General features: G+C 35.5%; 1 protein-coding gene across 1 annotated transcript in view; it reads left to right on the top strand.

Annotated features, from left to right (window-relative positions):
* LOC104998845 (complement factor H-like) overlaps positions 1–17,508 on the top strand; it is a 94,592-nt gene that overhangs the window by 29,794 nt on the left and 47,290 nt on the right. The window contains 5 exon segments of the mRNA XM_010854243.1: positions 1,295–1,471; positions 2,383–2,568; positions 2,680–2,859; positions 5,581–5,760; positions 12,981–13,167. Coding sequence (XP_010852545.1) covers positions 1,295–1,471; positions 2,383–2,568; positions 2,680–2,859; positions 5,581–5,760; positions 12,981–13,167 — 910 coding nt within the window.

The raw sequence follows: 17,508 nt of genomic DNA, 5'->3' as shown, positions 1-17,508 counted from the left end.
ATAGGAATTTTACATAAGATAAGCATAAAATATGTAAACAAAATCACATAAATTAGAAGTATTGCTATGTGGAAGTTTGGAATAGAATTTAGGAAAGGAATCCCAATAGTTCTCATCAATAGTAACCTCTCATCTAAGCTACAAATGTCAACATTAAAACAAAAGCAGAAACAAAGTTATTGATTTTGAGGGGAGGGGGCATTACTTTTAAAACTAGTTAGCTTATATACAATTTTATGATAATGTTTGAAAATTTTAGATAGTATGATCCTTCTTTTTGGTGAGATTCTAGTTCTTAAATTCCAATTGAGAAGTTTATAAGTGATTTAGCAATAGGAAGGTTTCAAATAAAGAATAATGCAATCTTTGATAATATGTAGCAATCCCTGATGGCTCAGATGGTAAAGAATCTGCCTACTATGAGGGAGACCTGGGTTTGATCCCTTGGTTAGGAAGATCCCCTAGAGAAGGGAATGATTACCCACTCCAGTATTCTTGCCCAGAGAATTCCATGGACAGAGGAACCTGGCCAGCTATACTCCATGGGGTCACAAAGGGTCAGACACAACTGAGCGACTAATCCACACACAGCAATGTTACAAATTTCATAGATTTTGCACATTTTCAATGATAAGTTTAAACATTTTTAAAATGAATCAGAATAATTAAACATATATTAATAGTTAAGCTCATTTATAGGTACAATAAGATTAGATGTTTGTGTTGTCATATACCTGGAATGTCAAGACACCTAGAATATGCCTATGTGACCTTGAACATGTTTACTCATTTTGTTTCATGTTTCAGTTTGATTTCTACACTTGTAGATAAAATTAAGTGATTTTTAATGTGCCTGTAACTCAAATACAAGAGAAATGTCTCTCTTGTGTGTTCTAGTTTCCCAGTTATGTTTTTTATAATATCATTTTTTCATTTGTATTCAATTTTAAAATTGTGCCTTTTTTAAAAATTCTGTAAGATATTTCTACATTTTGAGACCAAAAAAGTAGCATTATATTTTGTAAATGTCAGTGATAAAATCAGATCCAGTATTAACAAGTTGACTTTACTAATAAATAATCAGGCATATATGTCGCTGCTCAATACCTTAATATTTCTCAAAATCCCAGATGAATGCAGAGGGTGTATAAAACCTAACATAATGTTTTTCAAGGAAGAGCATTAATGTGTGTTCTGTGTATGCAGTATCCAGCACCTCGTTTTATGTGACACAAATAATATTTATTTTGCAATGGTTAAATATTCTCACTCAATTACTTATCTTTTTTGATAGAAAGAGAATGCAGTATTCCCGAAATGGATCCATACTTAAATGCTTATCCCAGGAAAGAAACATATAAAGTTGGAGATGTGCTGAAATTCTCCTGCAGTCAAGGCCGTATTATGGTTGGAGCAGATTCAGTTCAGTGTTACCAATTTGGATGGTCCCCTAAACTTCCAACGTGTAAAGGTAAATATTTATCTGACAGTTGTTGGAGCAAGAGTTGGGATTTCAGATATCAACCTTTTTATTTCCCTCCCTTAATTTTCTGTGCACTTCCAGTGCATCTATATAGTCTAATGCATTAAGGCAGAGATATACCCACCAAGGTGGAGAAGGAAATGGCAACCCACTCCAGTATTCTGCCTGGATAATCCTGGGGACAGAGAAGCCTGGTGGGCTGCTGTCTATGGGGTCGCACAGAGTCGGACATGACTGAAGTGACTTAGCAGCAGCATACCCACCAAGGACATATGCTGGGTAGTAGATACCTCAGTTTTCCTTCTTTAAGAAATTAACCTCCAGCTGCTTCTTGAAATATGTGGTGGAGAATCTACAGAAATGCATGAGGAACCTGACACTGGCAGGATTTCTTCTAAGTTTTCCTTTTTTCCCTCAATTTCACCATTAATATTGGAGAGTTTATATACGGTGGGCTTTACATCTAGTGTCCACAAGTATGTCTAAAGAGTGTTCAAATAACGTAAAGTCAATTCAGTCACATGTATCAAATCATGTGAATCAAAGCTAAAGTGTTCAAATGCTTCTCTCAAATGATATTTTTTTTCAAAAAGTTTTCATAGTGTTTCTGTGGAATAAAATATTGCTATAATTTATACACCCAGATTGAGTAACTGGTTTGCACATTTATTTAGCATGTCTGGATAGTGAACATGCTTTCTGAGCATACATAGACTTCAATATGTTAGTACAAGATGAGTAACAGAATCAGTAAACACTATTCTTTTTTCATTGTTTAAGAATGCTAAAATAAATTCTATAACAAATAAAAGATCATTTAGAGAAATAAATTTCTGTATTAGCTGGATTTTTCAGTTATAAGACACAATGTAACCATTATTTATGCAATGTTTCTACAGCAAGGAAAGTAAAATCGTGTGCTCCACCTGCTCAACTTCTCAATGGGAAAGGGAAAAAATTACACAAAGAAGAATATGCACACAATGAGGTCGTGGAATATGCTTGCAACCCCAGATTTCTGATGAAGGGTTCTCATAAAATTCAGTGTGTTGATGGAGAATGGACAGCTTTACCTGTGTGTATTGGTAATGTATTAAAAATAGTAATGTTTTCAAGGTAAATCATTACTCTTATTTGTATTCATATACACATTTAAATAATATTTTAAAGACGAATATATTTTTGTGCATTTTCAGAGGAGAAGCGTACCTGTGGAGATATACCTGACCTTGATCACGCCGATATCAAGCCTTCTGTCCCTCCTTATCACCATGGAGACTCAGTAGAGTTCAGTTGCAGAGAAGCATTTACAATGATTGGACCCAGATTTATCACGTGTATTAGTGGAGAGTGGACCCAGCCTCCTCAGTGCATTGGTCAGAATACACATCTCAAATTGACCTTTAGTATTGCAGCCATTGTGTTGAAATTTAGAATTATCCTTGAAAATGTCAGATCTTAAATTATAATGATCCCAAACATTTGATTTTTATAGTCCAATATGTGTCTAAAGAGGAAAAATATAAACTAGCAATATAATTTTATGCATCTTTCTGTCCTGATTTTAACATTGTTTATCTTGACAAGTGTGAAGCTAAATCTTACTGATAGATACTCATGTGATTAAAATGGGAGTACTACTTACCAGGAAAATACAACTATCATTGCAGATATGCCATTTTTGCTTTTATATGATACTCTTTCTTTTTTTTTTTTTAATTAATTTTATTTTATTTTTAAACTTTACATAATTGTATTAGTTTTGCCAAATATCAAAATGAATCCACCACAGGTATACATGTGTTCCCCATCCTGAACCCTCCTCCCTCCTCCCTCCCCATACCATCCCTCTGGGTCGTCCCAGTGCACCAGCCCCAAGCATCCAGTATCGTGCATTGAACCTGGACTGGCATCTCGTTTCATACATGATATTTTACATGTTTCAATGCCATTCTCCCAAATCTTCCCACCCTCTCCCTCTCCCACAGAGTCCATAAGACTGTTCTATACATCAGTGTCTCTTTTGCTGATACTCTTTCTTTTAGAACATTTGAAACCAGGAATTATAGTTGAGGAAAATACCCATTTGATACATTTCTGTAGGAATCTTGCCATTCTCAAGCTTCTAACTATAATTTTTCTATCTGTTTCAAATTCTGCAAAGAGAATTTATTGTGCTGGGGAGGGTGGGCTCCAGCCCTCCCTGTTAGTAGGTAACTCTGTCCTGGGAGGCACTTGGGGTGGGGCCAGGAACCTGCCCTGACACATTTCCCTGTAAGAGACTCATCCTGACTTTTGGATGACCAAGTCTTTGATGACTGACCAGGAGAATCGATGTTAGCTGCCTTCTTTCATTTTCTCTTGCAATAGACTTTTTCCTGGAGTTTTCCTGGGCTCTGCATTCAAAGAGAGCCCTGCATGTCCAGGCCTATTGACTCAGATATTTCTAGTCATTAATTATTCCAAGAAGAAGGCAGGGCTTTGGCTCAGGCCCTGAACGAGGGCAGGGACCGATAGCTGTTTTCTTTGCCGACAGTATGTCGAAAGACCCATACTCAAAAGACCAGTTGACAGATGGGAGACATTCAGTGGGAGTTTATTTAGTTAAATAGTAATTTTTTGCTTATTAATCCCTGCATTTTCATGAAGACATTCCTGTCCTAGGTATTGCCAGTTCTTCAAGACCAAACCTCATCTTTGTCCTCTTCTATCTCCTCAAATGACCTCACCTCATTTAACTTTTCATTCTACCTTATGCCAAAATGTTTGGTTCAATTATTACTCTTCTGACCTCAGAGTTTTCCTTGCAAAGGTTAATCCTCTACCTGTATTCAGTTTAATGTAGTCCCCCTTTGCTATAATAGACCTTATTCCAGTTTTCTTCTCTCAAAGTTTATTTTGTAACTCTGTCTAATCTAGCTTGTCATTCTTCCTACTTGCTTATTTTCTCCTAATAAAATAAGTCTACTTTCCTTCCAGAAATCAGTCCATCTTAGGATGAGGCCTGCAGCCACTATTTCTCCTTTTGAGTATACATCTTCCTTTGTCCACCATTCCTTGAAGAATACTACTGGTTTTATGTCCCTCAACACCCTGAACAAAACTTAAAAATAAGGCTAATTCTCAAGCCTTTAGTGTATTTTCAATTCAGCTTGTTATTTTATTTTTTCAGAGTTTCATTTTGAAATCATCACTTTTCTTTGACTACCTACTTGACTTTTCCTTATTTTATTCATTTTACTTAACCTTTATCATTAACAAATCATTAACATATACTGCCAAAGCCCTATACGGATATTTTGTCAAATTCTAAAAGAACTTCCACCTTCATTGAATTTATGAAATAGGTATATGTGTGTATATATATATATAAAGCTTTTTTTTTAGTCCATATTTAACTTATGCTGGAGCTAGCAAAAAATTGCTATCATGGTTCTATATTGCATTATAATGATCTGATACATAACATAGTGGCTCAAAGACTCCAAGTTTATATACAAGATAGGTTGTAACTTTAAGTACCCATCTTCTTATTTCAAGTGTTTGTTTATTTTTGGTGTCAGGTAAAAGATTTGCTTAAAAGTTAAGATTCTATACAAAACACCTTGGATGTAGTTTTCTTATTATGTTTCATATTATTTCTTGAAAAAAACGTATATAAAGTAGCAACTTTGTATGCTTTGTCCACAGAAAATTGTTTTTATTTTATTGTTTTAAGATTGTGAATTAAAAATAATGTAGAGATGCTTAAGGTCAACAAGCAAATTATATGAACATTTGCACAGATTTCAAGTTTGGGACCAAATTTATTCATGTGATAGCTATTCGCTATGTAGATCATCAGAAAGTATTCCAGTCAAAAAGGCAGAAATCTTTAGGATGAGTATTTTCTCTGAAACTTCAAAAACTGGATGCAAGACTCAGGCTCATGTATAATTTTTCATCTCATGCAATTTGATCAGCAAAAACTTGGCTGGTGGAATTTGTAGGCAGAAATTGTAACATCATTATTTTATTGACAAAATAAACTATTTTTTGTTATTGGCTATTTGGTTCTTTAGAAGTAGTCTTTTCAAGAGAATGTTTTCATTTTATAGCAACAGATGAACTTAGGAAGTGTAAATGGTCAACATTATTTCCACCTGAGGGAAAACCAGCACGTAGGATTGAATATGACCATAGCACCAACAAAAGTTACCAATGTCGAGGAAAATCAGAACACAAACACTCAATCTGTATAAATGGAAAATGGGATCCTAAAGTAGACTGCAAAGAAGGTAATCTCTTGTGCATAATGTTTTAAAAAATGTATTCTATTTCTCTCTAACTTGTAAAAGTAGTATCTTTGTGTCCTTCAAGGAAATTTATCTATTTATCATTCCAAATATTTTCCATCTGCAAGGTAATTTAGAAGCTAATCAAAATACTGCGTCTAAATATTAATTGTATAATGTACCTTAGTCAGCTATGTGGCAAACCACTCAGAGACTTTGTAACTTTAAATTAACATCTGGGCAGTAGGTGTGCTCATTTTTACAGGAAAAAGCATTGCTTCTGATTTTGTGTATTACACATAAATGTACTTATGCTTATGCTGAACTATTATGTATTTATCAATGTATCTATATGTATCAATCTATGTATCTATCTATTTATATATATTTATGTATCTATCTAGTCATCTATTTCTCTGTTTAACTATCATGAAAAGTCTTGAGTCATGTTTACATGATGAATTCCAATTGAATAGGTTCATTTCAGTTTTCCACTTTTAATATCTGTGTTTCTCTGCTCCGACTCCCTATCTTCTCCCTATCTTGGCTCCCTATCTTGACTCCCTATCCTCAATATGTTTACCAATTTCTACAAGCCTAGAATATCTAGAAAGAAGCTTCAAATCAATAGAAAACGAGATCTACTGTCTAATATTCAACCTCATAATTCAACCTTTTATAGAGATCCCTATATAAAAATCATATAACAATAAAGCTGTATTAATGAAGAATAAATTATTTCGAAAAGCATAACTATTTGGGAATTAACAACAAGCTTCTAAATAACTGCCATGCTGATACATAATGTACATTGTATATTATGGGCTTCCCTGATAGTTGAGCTGGTAAAGAATGTGCCTGCCATGCAGAAGACCCCAGTTCAATTTCTAGATCAGGAATATCCCCTAGAGAAGAGTTAGGCTGCCAACTCCAGGATTCTTGAGTTTCCCTGGTAGATCAGTCTACAATCTGCTTGTGGGGGGCGGGGGGAGGGACCTGGGTTCAATCCCTGTGTTGTGAAGACCCCATGGAGGCAACCCACTCCAGTATTCTTGCCTGGAGAAGCCCCAAGGACAGAGGAGCCTGGCAGGTTGCAGACCATGGGATCACAAAGAGTGAGACATGACCGAGTGGCTAAGCACAGTGTTGTATATTATACATTATATATCTATGATTGTTGGCCCTCGTGAATTAACTTTTCTATAATTATAAAATATTTCTTACTTTTTGTCATGCACCTTGTTTGGAAATCTATATTAGCTTATTAAATATAATTAAATTAAAACAATTTAATATTTCATATGATGAAAGAATTCCCAACAAATTTCAAGGAATTCAAGTTTATAAATTATTCTAAATTAATCAGATCAGATAAGATCAATCGCTCAATCATGTCCAACTCTTTGCGACCCCATGAATCACAGCACGCCAGGCCTCCCTGTCCATCACCAACTCCCAGAGTTCACCCAGACTCACATCCATCGAGTCAGTGATGCCATCCAGCCATCTCATCCTCTGTAGTCCCCTTCTCCTCTTGCCCCCAATCCCTCCCAGCATCAAAGTCTTTTCCAATGAGTCAACTCTTCGCATGAGGAGGCCAAAGTACTGGAGTTTCAGCTTTAGCATCATTTCTTCCAAAGAAATCCCAGGGATGATCTCCTTCAGAATGGACTGGTTGGATGTCCTTGCAGTCCAAGGGACTCTCAAAAGTCTTCTCCAACACCACAGTTTAAAAGCATCAATTCTTTGGTGCTCAGCCTTCTTCACAGTCCAACTCTCACATCCATACATGACCACAGGAAAAACCATAGCCTTGACTAGAGAAACCTTTGTTGGCAAAGTAATGTCTCTGCTTTTGAATATGCTATCTAGGTTGGTCATAACTTTCCTTCCAAGGAGTAAGTGTCTTTTAATTTCATGGCTGCAGTCACCATCTGTAGTGATTTTGGAGCCCAGAAAAATAAGGTCTGACACTGTTTCCACTGTTTCCCCATCTATTTCCCATGAAGTGGTGGGACCAGATGCCATGACCTTCGTTTTCTGAATGTTGAGCCTTAAGCCAACTTTTCCACTCTCCACTTTCACTTTCATCAAGAGGCTTTTGAGTTCCTCTTCACTTTCTGCCATAAGGGTGGTGTCACCTGCATATCTGAGGTTATTGATATTTCTCCCTGCAATCTTGATTCCAGCTTGTGTTTCTTCCAGTCCAGCGTTTCTCATGATGTACTCTGCATAGAAGTTAAATAAACAGGGTGACAATATACAGCCTGATGAACTCCTTTTCCTATTTGGAACCAGTCTGTTGTTCCATGTCCAGTTCTAACTCTTGCTTCCTGACCTGCATACAAATTTCTCAAGAGGCAGGTCAGGTGGTCTGGTATTCCCATCTCTTTCAGAATTTTCCACAGTTGATTGTGATCCACACAGTCAAAGGCTTTGGCATAGTCAATAAAGCAGAAATAGATGTTTTTCTGGAACTCTCTTGCTTTTTCCATGATCCAGCAGATGTTGGCAATTTGATCTCTGGTTCCTCTGCCCTTTCTAAAACCAGCTTGAACATCAGGAAGTTCACAGTTCATGTATTGCTGAAGCCTGGCTTGGAGAACAAATTAATAGCAAACATAAAATTAAAAAAGCTTGCTACACAACTGCATCTTTAAGGAAACAAGTAACATTTACAAGTAGTGAAGTACATATGTTCTACAGTTTCTTCTAGAAACTTTATAATTTTATGTGAGTATAGTTAAGTATGTTACCTGTCTCATGTTAACATTTGAGGATTGCATAAAGTAGGTGTTGATGTTTTATGGATGGATTGTCAATTATTTTAAGAATATGTGTGGCAAAGCCGTTGAAGTGAAAAATCAGTTAACTATGAAAGTGTTGATTTATTTCTGAACTTCCTATTTAGTCACTTAACTATCTTCACTGCTGCCAATTACCTTGTAACTAGCTTTTTAGCAGGCTGAAAGTCTGATAATAGTCTCCAAGTATGTTCCTCTCACTCAAAATTACTTTAGTTATTTTGATTTTGAACATAGAAATTTCAGGGGAAACTTACAAATTTTGATAAAATATTGGATTGTATATCGAACAGGATGACTTTGTAATGAGAAACGAACTGTGGACAATTGGCTTCTTTACCATATCGAATTTTGAATTCATAAACATGGTATGTCTCTATTTATTTCTGCTTCAATTTTTCCAGACATACAAATAGGCTCCCCTGGGGGCTCAGACAGTCAAAAATCTGCCTGCAATTCAGGAGACATGGGTTCAATCCCTGAGTAGGGAAGATTTCCTGGAGAAGGGAATGGCTACCCACTCCAGTATTCTTGCCTGGAGAATCCCATGGACAGAGAAGCCTGGCAGGCTGCAGTCCATAGGGTTGCAGAGAGTTGGACATGACTAAGCACACGTGAGATCTGTTATCCAGTTTGCTACTTCGAAAAATTCCCTTGATAAAGAATTCAATTTCTTTAATAGGGAGTATGCTATTCACATTTTCTACATTGTCTTATCACTGTGTAAAAGTTGCATTTTTCAAGAAATATCTCTATTTTACCTAACTTATGAAATTGATTGATGTAAAATCATTTCTAATAGTCACTTAGCATTCTATTTTTCTTTTAATATATAGTATATTTGGTAATCTCACCTCTTTCATTTTTGGTATTGAGAGTTGTTTCCCTCCTTTATTTTGTGAATAGAGTTTTGTTTTTCAAAATTATCATTTTCTTTTTTTTTCTTTATATTTTCTTTTTTTTATTTTATTTTATTTTTAAACTTTACAATATTGTATTAGTTTTGCCAAGTATCAAAATGAATCCACCACAGGTATACCTGTATTCCCCATCCTGAACCCTCCTCCCTCCTCCGTCCCCATACAAATTAACATTTTAAACACACTTAGTTTCTTCCATTTCCTCTCTTGTCTATTTTTTATCTTGTTAATATTCATGATTTTTAACTTTCTTAATTTTCTGTTTTCTCTTTTCAATTAATCTTTCTCAATTTTTTCTCTCTTGTGGACTTTTCTTTTTTTTCTGATCTCTTCATTTTAATTTTACTCTCTCATTTTTTAAGATAAAAAATGAAAACATTGATTCAAACCATCATGCATTTTAAATCTAAACCTGTAAAACTATCTTTTTTCACTTCTAAGTATTGCTTTACCTGTGCCTCAAAAATGTATAAATATGTATCAATTTTATTTTCAATTAACTGTATGTGAAATATTTTCTAATATTCCTAGTGGCTTCTTTATGTAACAGTTGTTTAGAAATGTGTTGTTTAATTCCCCCATATTTATGTTTTTCTAAATAATTCATTCTCCATTAACAGTAATACTGTGGTATGATTGTTATCTAGAGAGCTGTATATATTTACTGTACACAATTTGATGATTATCATTGGTGATTACATAGATAATTTATTCTTATTGATTTCTAATCTAATTCACTTGTCATAGAACACACTCTGTAAATTTTTAATTTTTGAATTTTATTCTTTCTTGTTGCACATCATATTGTCTATCTTTGTGATGTTTCCATTTCATATAAAGTATATGTGTATTCTAGTTTCTAGATCAGGTTAGCATTGTTCATAGTGTTCTAAAATGTATCTATGTCTTAAAATAGCTTTTTCTAGTTGTTTTATCCATCAGAGTAGCAAATCCATCTCAGAATTGCTAACAAGGGGTGTGGATTTGTCTATTTCTTCCTTCAGTTCTGCCCATCCTTACTTCATGTATTCTGATATATTTTTAGATACATTATATATTTATAATGGCTTAGTCCTTGTGAATTACTTTTTTAATATTTATAAAATAGGTCTTCATAGTTTTCATAATATGCCTTCTCTGGAAGTAAACACTAATTTGTTGAAATATAGATAATTTAAAACACCTGATTTTTTTCGTGTGATAAAAAAATTCCTAATCAATTTCATGTAATGTGTCATCAAATTATTCTCTGTAAATTAAAAGCAATTGTAAATTAAAAGAAAGCTAGCTAAACAACTTATTCACCCATATCACAACACTGGAAAATTAAAAACAATTTTTTTCTGTTATTTAATTACAGAAAATATGTTAAATTAAGTAAAATGAAAACTATATACTTTGCAATCTATGGTATACAGCAAAAAACAAAGATATGTATAGATTAAAACTTGCTTTACTAAAAAAAGGGACTTAAGTAATAGGTAGTACAATCTAGAATCTAGAAAAGAACATACATCCAAAGAACATAGAGGGAAAGAAAAACTAAAATTAAAATGTCAATTTTTATAATAAGATAAAAAGTATAAATAGCTGATTTGCAAAATATTCAGTTTATGGGGAAATGTGTATAGACTAACTTTTGCATGACTTTTAACAAATTAAAATTATTAGGACAAAAATGTTCAAACATCAGACATAAAAGAAAATAAATTATTGAATATACATTGATAAAAATGTCAAAATAGTTAAAACAGAAATAAGAGAAATATTTTTGATGAAACATAAACTATTCCAAGTCTTCCCTGGTGGCTCTGATGATAAAGAGTCCACCTGAGTTGCAGGAGACCTCGGTTCGATTCCTGTGTTGGGAAGATCCACTGGAGGAGGGCAAGGCAACCCACTCCAGTATTCTTGCCTGGAGAATCCAGAATCCCCATGGGCAGAGGAGTCTGGCAGATTATAGTCCATAAAGTCGCAAAGAGTCTGACATTACTGAGTGACTAAGCACAACATGGCACAAAAAATACTCCCATTGACTTAGATCAAAATAGAAAATCTGATGATATTACTAATGATGAATAAAGTGTTTTCAGTCAAATATTTCCCTGAATTTAATACAAAATATTGGCTCCCTGAAAGGATTTATGAGTTTCCAGCCTATATTTGCATAGTGTTTCTAATGAAATAGAAATGAAGTATGACAGGAGAAAGCAAAACCAAGGAGTCATCAGTTCAGTTCAGTTCAGTCGCTCAATCATGTCCAACTATTTGCGGCCACATGAATCGCAGCATGCCAGGCCTCCCTGTCCATCACCAACTCCTGGAGTTCACCCAGACTCACGTCCATCGAGTCAGTGATGCCATCCAGCCATCTCATCCTCTGTAGTCCCCTTCTCCTCCTGCCCCCAATCCCTCCCAGCATCAGAGTCTTTTCCAATGAGTCAACTCTTCTCATGAGGTGGCCAAAGTACTAGAGTTTCAGCATTAGCATCATTCCTTCCAAAGAAATCCCAGGGATGATCTCCTTCAGAATGGACTGGTTGGATCTCCTTGCAGTCCAAGGACTCTCAAGAGTCTTCTCCAACACCACAGTTCAAAAGCATCAATTCTTTGGTGCTTAGCCTTCTTCACAGTCCGACTCTCACATCCATACATGACCACAGGAAAAACCATAGCCTTGACTAGGAATCAAAGAGGGCTACAAATTCTTCCAGGTGTATTCATGTAGTCTTCCCTCAGTTGAGCAGAACAGGCTTTGTCTTCAGATTATGAATTGGATATTTGAGGTATCTTTATTTGATGGACTCAGACACAGTTTACAGAGGGATCTTTTATACCCTCTGGTCACATAGAAAAAGCCAGGCTTGCTAATCCGTTAAAGAAGGTGCATTCATCAGTGTATATATCGTTTAACAGTGCAGGTAAGCTAGTGAATTGTACCTCCAGGAGAGTACTGACCTGTAAACATACACTCTAAATCCCAGTGAACCTATCTAACTCTTACCTTGTTCAAGAATCAGCATCAAATTAATAGGTTATTAACTAAATGTAGTTTCTCATCTGGCTAATCAACTCCCATGGTAGAAAAATTTGTGAGGGCTTCATTCCAATTCCAAAATATCTAATCATGAATATCTGCTAAAAAAAAAAAAAAAAGAGAGAGAGAGAGAGACCTTGATAACAGTTTTTCCTCGGTACCTATAACTGAGTGAACAATTCAATTAGGGCATCCTAAAGGTTAGAAAAAAATAAAATCTATTTTACATAAATCATGCAACATTAAGCACAGGAAGAATAAAAGGAAGAAACTAAGACCATGAAACAATGAACCAAATGTGATATACTGAAGTGCTAAACAAGCTTAAGAGTATAATTAGAGAGTATCATATTATTTGATCATTTATGATATATCATTAGAGCTTTCTGTTTATTGAAAAATTTTCCTTTAATATTTGAACTTATGCTTTTTAATCAAGAAATCTTATTTTAACATTTTCAGAAGCACAAATACAACCATGCCCACCTCCACCTCAGATTCCCAATGCTCGCGATATGACAACTACAGTGAAATATCAGGATGGAGAAAAAATATCAATTCTATGTAAAGAAAATTATTTAATTCAAGATGCAGAAGAAATTGTGTGCAAGGATGGGAGATGGCAGTCAACCCCACGTTGTACTGGTAAGTAGTGCATGCATAAGTTTTTTTTTAAAATATGGATCAGCAAAATGAAGTCCTCTCTGTCTCTTCCAATTTATCTTGAAACAGTAAATCTCAGTTTCAGTTTATGAACTGATGAACACTCTTTCACTTCTGATGTGAAACACAGACAAACTCCTTGGGCTACTGTGCAAATAACAGGTAAAATTTATGTTTATGCAAATTTTATTTCTAATGATCAAAAGGACAAGAATGAAGGGACAACTGGGCTGCCCAGCCTGGGAGTCACGGTCCTGAAAAATAAGCCCCCAGAAATTCTGACTTAGAAGGCCAGAGTAACTTGTGCACAAGAAAGCCAGAGGTCTTTAGGAAACAGAGTTTCTTCTGTTCTTTAAAGGCATACAAAATCTCATATACTTTGTGTCCCAGTAAAGAAGCATCAATGGGAAAGAGGCTTGGGTTAGACTAATTTGTTTGTCTTTGTGAAACTTCTAGAGAGATAGGAGACAATTGGGATCATAGATACTGGTGCCAGCCATCATGAGAGACAAGTACAACTTTTGAGTTCTCCCTAACACACACATACATAGCTTACTAGCACCAGAGGCTTAACAACTCACTGGCATGACAGCACCAACCCCAGACTCCACTGGGCTCCACAGCTGCTACACTGGTATCTCACCTTGCTCTTGGGTGTGATATCACCAGCTCAAGTACACTTAGGCCCTGAAGCCAGCTCTATCAATACTTCATCCTGCATATGAGTGGGCTGGCAGCCACCACATGAGGCACAGTCTGTCAGCCACCTGGGGAGGAGGTGGGAACCTTGTCTACCAGTGCACCCAGAGTAGTTGGCATTGGCACGACAGAAGGGCACCCCTATATCATCTAGATCTCCTGCACACATCCTACAGAGGGGAGCATTCTGTTGGGCCCCATAGATTTCTGCATAAGACCACTTCTCTAAGATCAGGAATATACTTAACTCTTAGAAATAAACACAGAGTTAGGTAAAATTAGGAGACAGAGAAATGCATTCCAAATGAAGAAATAAGACAAATCTCAGAAAAGTCACTAAATAAAGTTAACATAAGCAATCTACCCAATAAAGCATTCAAGGTAATGACCATAAAGATGTTCAGTGGACTGTATAGAAGAATGGATGAAAACACATTTTTAAGAATAAGAAAACATAAAGAAGGACTAAACAGTGCTGAAGGATACATGGCAAAACCAATACAATACTGTAAAGTTACAAAATAAAAAAAAATACAGTAGAGAAAATCAATAATAGATTAGAGGATTCAGAAGAATGGATCAGAGATCTGGAAGGCAGGGTAGTGGAAACTTCCCAAACAGCATAGGAAAAAGAAAGAAAAAAATTAAAACTATTTATAAAATGAGGATAGGTTAACAGACATCTGGGACAACATCAGTACCATTCTCATTATAGGGATCTAAAATAGAGAGAGACAGAGACTTATTTGAAGAAATAATAGCTAAACTTTTCTAACCTGGGGAAGGAAAGAGACATTCAGGTCTAGAAGTCAGACAGTCCCAAAGAGAGATGAACCTGAAGAGGTCCATACCAGGACACATTATCATTTAATAGAAAAAAAAATTAATAATGTTGTTGTTCTAAAGTAAACAGCAATGGGATCATACTTATCAATAATTATCTTAAATGTAAATGGGTTGAATGCCCCAACCAAAAGACAAAGACTGGCTGAATGGATACAAAAACAAGACCCCTATATATGCTGTCTAAAAGAGACCCACCTCAAAACAAGGGACACATACAGACTGAAAGTGAAGGGCTGGAAAAAGATATTTCATGCAAATGGAGACCAAAAGAAAGCAGGAGTAGCAATACTCATATCAGATAAAATAGACTTTGAAATAAAGGCCATGAAAAGGGACAAAGAAAGATACTACCTAATGATCAAAGTATCAATCCAAAAATAAGATATAACAGTTATGCACCCAACATAGGAGTATCTCAATATGTAAGGCAAATGCTAACAATATGAAAGGAGAAATGAACAATAACACAATAATAGTGGGAGATTTTAATACCCCACTCACACATATGGACATGTCATCCAAAGAGAAAATTAGCAAGGCAACACAATCTTTAAATGATACAATGAACCAATTAGACCTAAATGATATCTATAGGACATTTCACCCCCAAACAGTGCATTTCACCTTTCTCAAGTGCACAAGGGCCATTCTCCAGGATACATCACATCCTGGGTCATAAATCTAGCCTTGGTAAATTAAAAAAAAAAACTGATATCCTTTCAGAGAACTTTTCTGATCACAATGTGGTAAGATTAGATGTCAACTACAGGAAAAAGAAACTATTAAAAATACAAACATATTGGAAGTTAAGTAACACTATTCCTAATAACCAATAAACTAATGGAAGAAATCAAAAAAGAAATCAAAATATGCATAGAAACAAATGAAAATGAAAACACAGCAACCAAAGACATATGGGAATCAGTAAAAAGAGTACTAAGAGGAAGGTTCATAGCTTTACAAGATTACCTCAAGAAACAAAAGAAAAATAAATAACCTAACTTTATACCTAAAGCAAATAGAAAAAGAAGAACCCCAGGGTTAGTATAAGGAAGGAAATCATAAAAATTAGGGCAGAAATAAATGAAGAAGAAACAAAGAAGACTATAGCAAAAATCAACAAAACTAAAAGCTGCTTCTTTGAGAAGATAAATAAAATAGACAAACCATTAGCTAGACTCATCAAGAAAAAAAGGGAGAAGAATCAAATCAATAAAATTAGAAATGAAAATGGAGAAATCAGAGCAGGCAACACAGAAATACACAGGATCATAAGAGACTACTATCATCAAATATATGCCAATAAAATGGACAACTTGGAAGAAATGGATGAATTCTGAGAAAAGTATAACCTTTCAAAATTGAACCAGGAAGAAAGAGAAAATCTTAACAGACCCATCACAAGCATGGAAATAGAAACTGGAATCAAAAATTTTCCAACAAACAAAAGCCCAGGACCAGACAGCTTCATAGATGAATTTATCAAAAATTTAGAGATGAGCTAACACCTATCCACTAGACCATTCAGGTATGACCTAAATCAAATCCCTTATGATTATACAGTGGAAGTGAGAAATAGATTGAAGGGCCTAGATCTGATAGATAGAGTGCCTTATGAACTATGGACTGAGGTTCGTGACATTGTACAGGAGACAGGGATCAAGACCATCCCTGGAAAAGAAATGCAAAAAAAGCAAAATGGCTGTCTGGGGAGGCCTTACAAATAGCTGTGAAAAGAGAAGCGAAAAGCAAAGGAGCAAAGGAAAGATATAAGCATCTGAATGCGGAGTTCCAAAGAATAGCAAGAAGAAATAAGAAAGCCTTCCTCAGCTATCAGTGCAAAGAAATAGAGAAAACAACAGAATGGGAAAGACTAGAGATCTCTTCAAGAAAATTAGAGATACCAAGGGAACATTTCATGCAAAGATGAGCTTGATAAAGGACAGAAATGGTATGGACCTAACAGAAGCAGAAGATATTAAGAAGAGATGGCAAGAATACACAGAAGAACTGTACAAAAAAGATCTTCACGACCCAGATAATCACGATGGTGTGATCACTGACCTAGAGCCAGACATCCTGGAATGTGAAGTCAAGTGTGCCTTAGAAAGCATCACTACAAACAAAGTTAGTAGAGGTGATGGAGTTCCAGTTGAGCTCTTTCAAATTCTGAAAGATGATGCTGTGAAAGTGCTGCACTCAATATGCCAGCAAGTTTGGAAAACTCATCAGTGGCCACAGGACTGGAAAAGGTCAGTTTTCATTCCAATCCCAAAGAAAGGTAATGCCAAAGAATGCTCAAACTACCCCACAATTGCACTCATCTCACACGCTAGTAAAGTAATGCTCAAAATTCTCCAAGCCAGGCTTCAGCAATATGTGAACTGTGAACTTCCTGAAATTCAAGCTGGTTTTAGAAAAGACAGAGGAACCAGAGATCAAATTGCCAACATCCGGTGGATCATGGAAAAAGCAAGAGAGTTCCAAAAAAACATCTATTTCTGCTTTATTGACTATGCCAAAGCCTTTGACTGTGTGGATCACAATCAACTGTGGAAAATTCTGAAAGAGATGGGAATACCAGACCACCTGACCTGCCTCTTGAGAAATTTGTATGCAGGTCAGGAAGCAAGAGTTAGAACTGGACATGGAACAACAGACTGGTTCCAAATAGGAAAAGGAGTATGTCAAGGCTGTATATTGTCACCCTGTTTATTTAACTTCTATGCAGAGTACATCATGAGAAACACTGGACTGGAAGAAACACAAACTGGAATAAAGA

Source organism: Bison bison, unplaced genomic scaffold, assembly GCF_000754665.1.
Source record: "Bison bison bison isolate TAMUID 2011002044 unplaced genomic scaffold, Bison_UMD1.0 scf7180017864338, whole genome shotgun sequence".
Taxonomy (NCBI): domain Eukaryota; kingdom Metazoa; phylum Chordata; class Mammalia; order Artiodactyla; family Bovidae; genus Bison; species Bison bison.
This window is presented reverse-complemented; position numbering and strand designations above follow the sequence as displayed.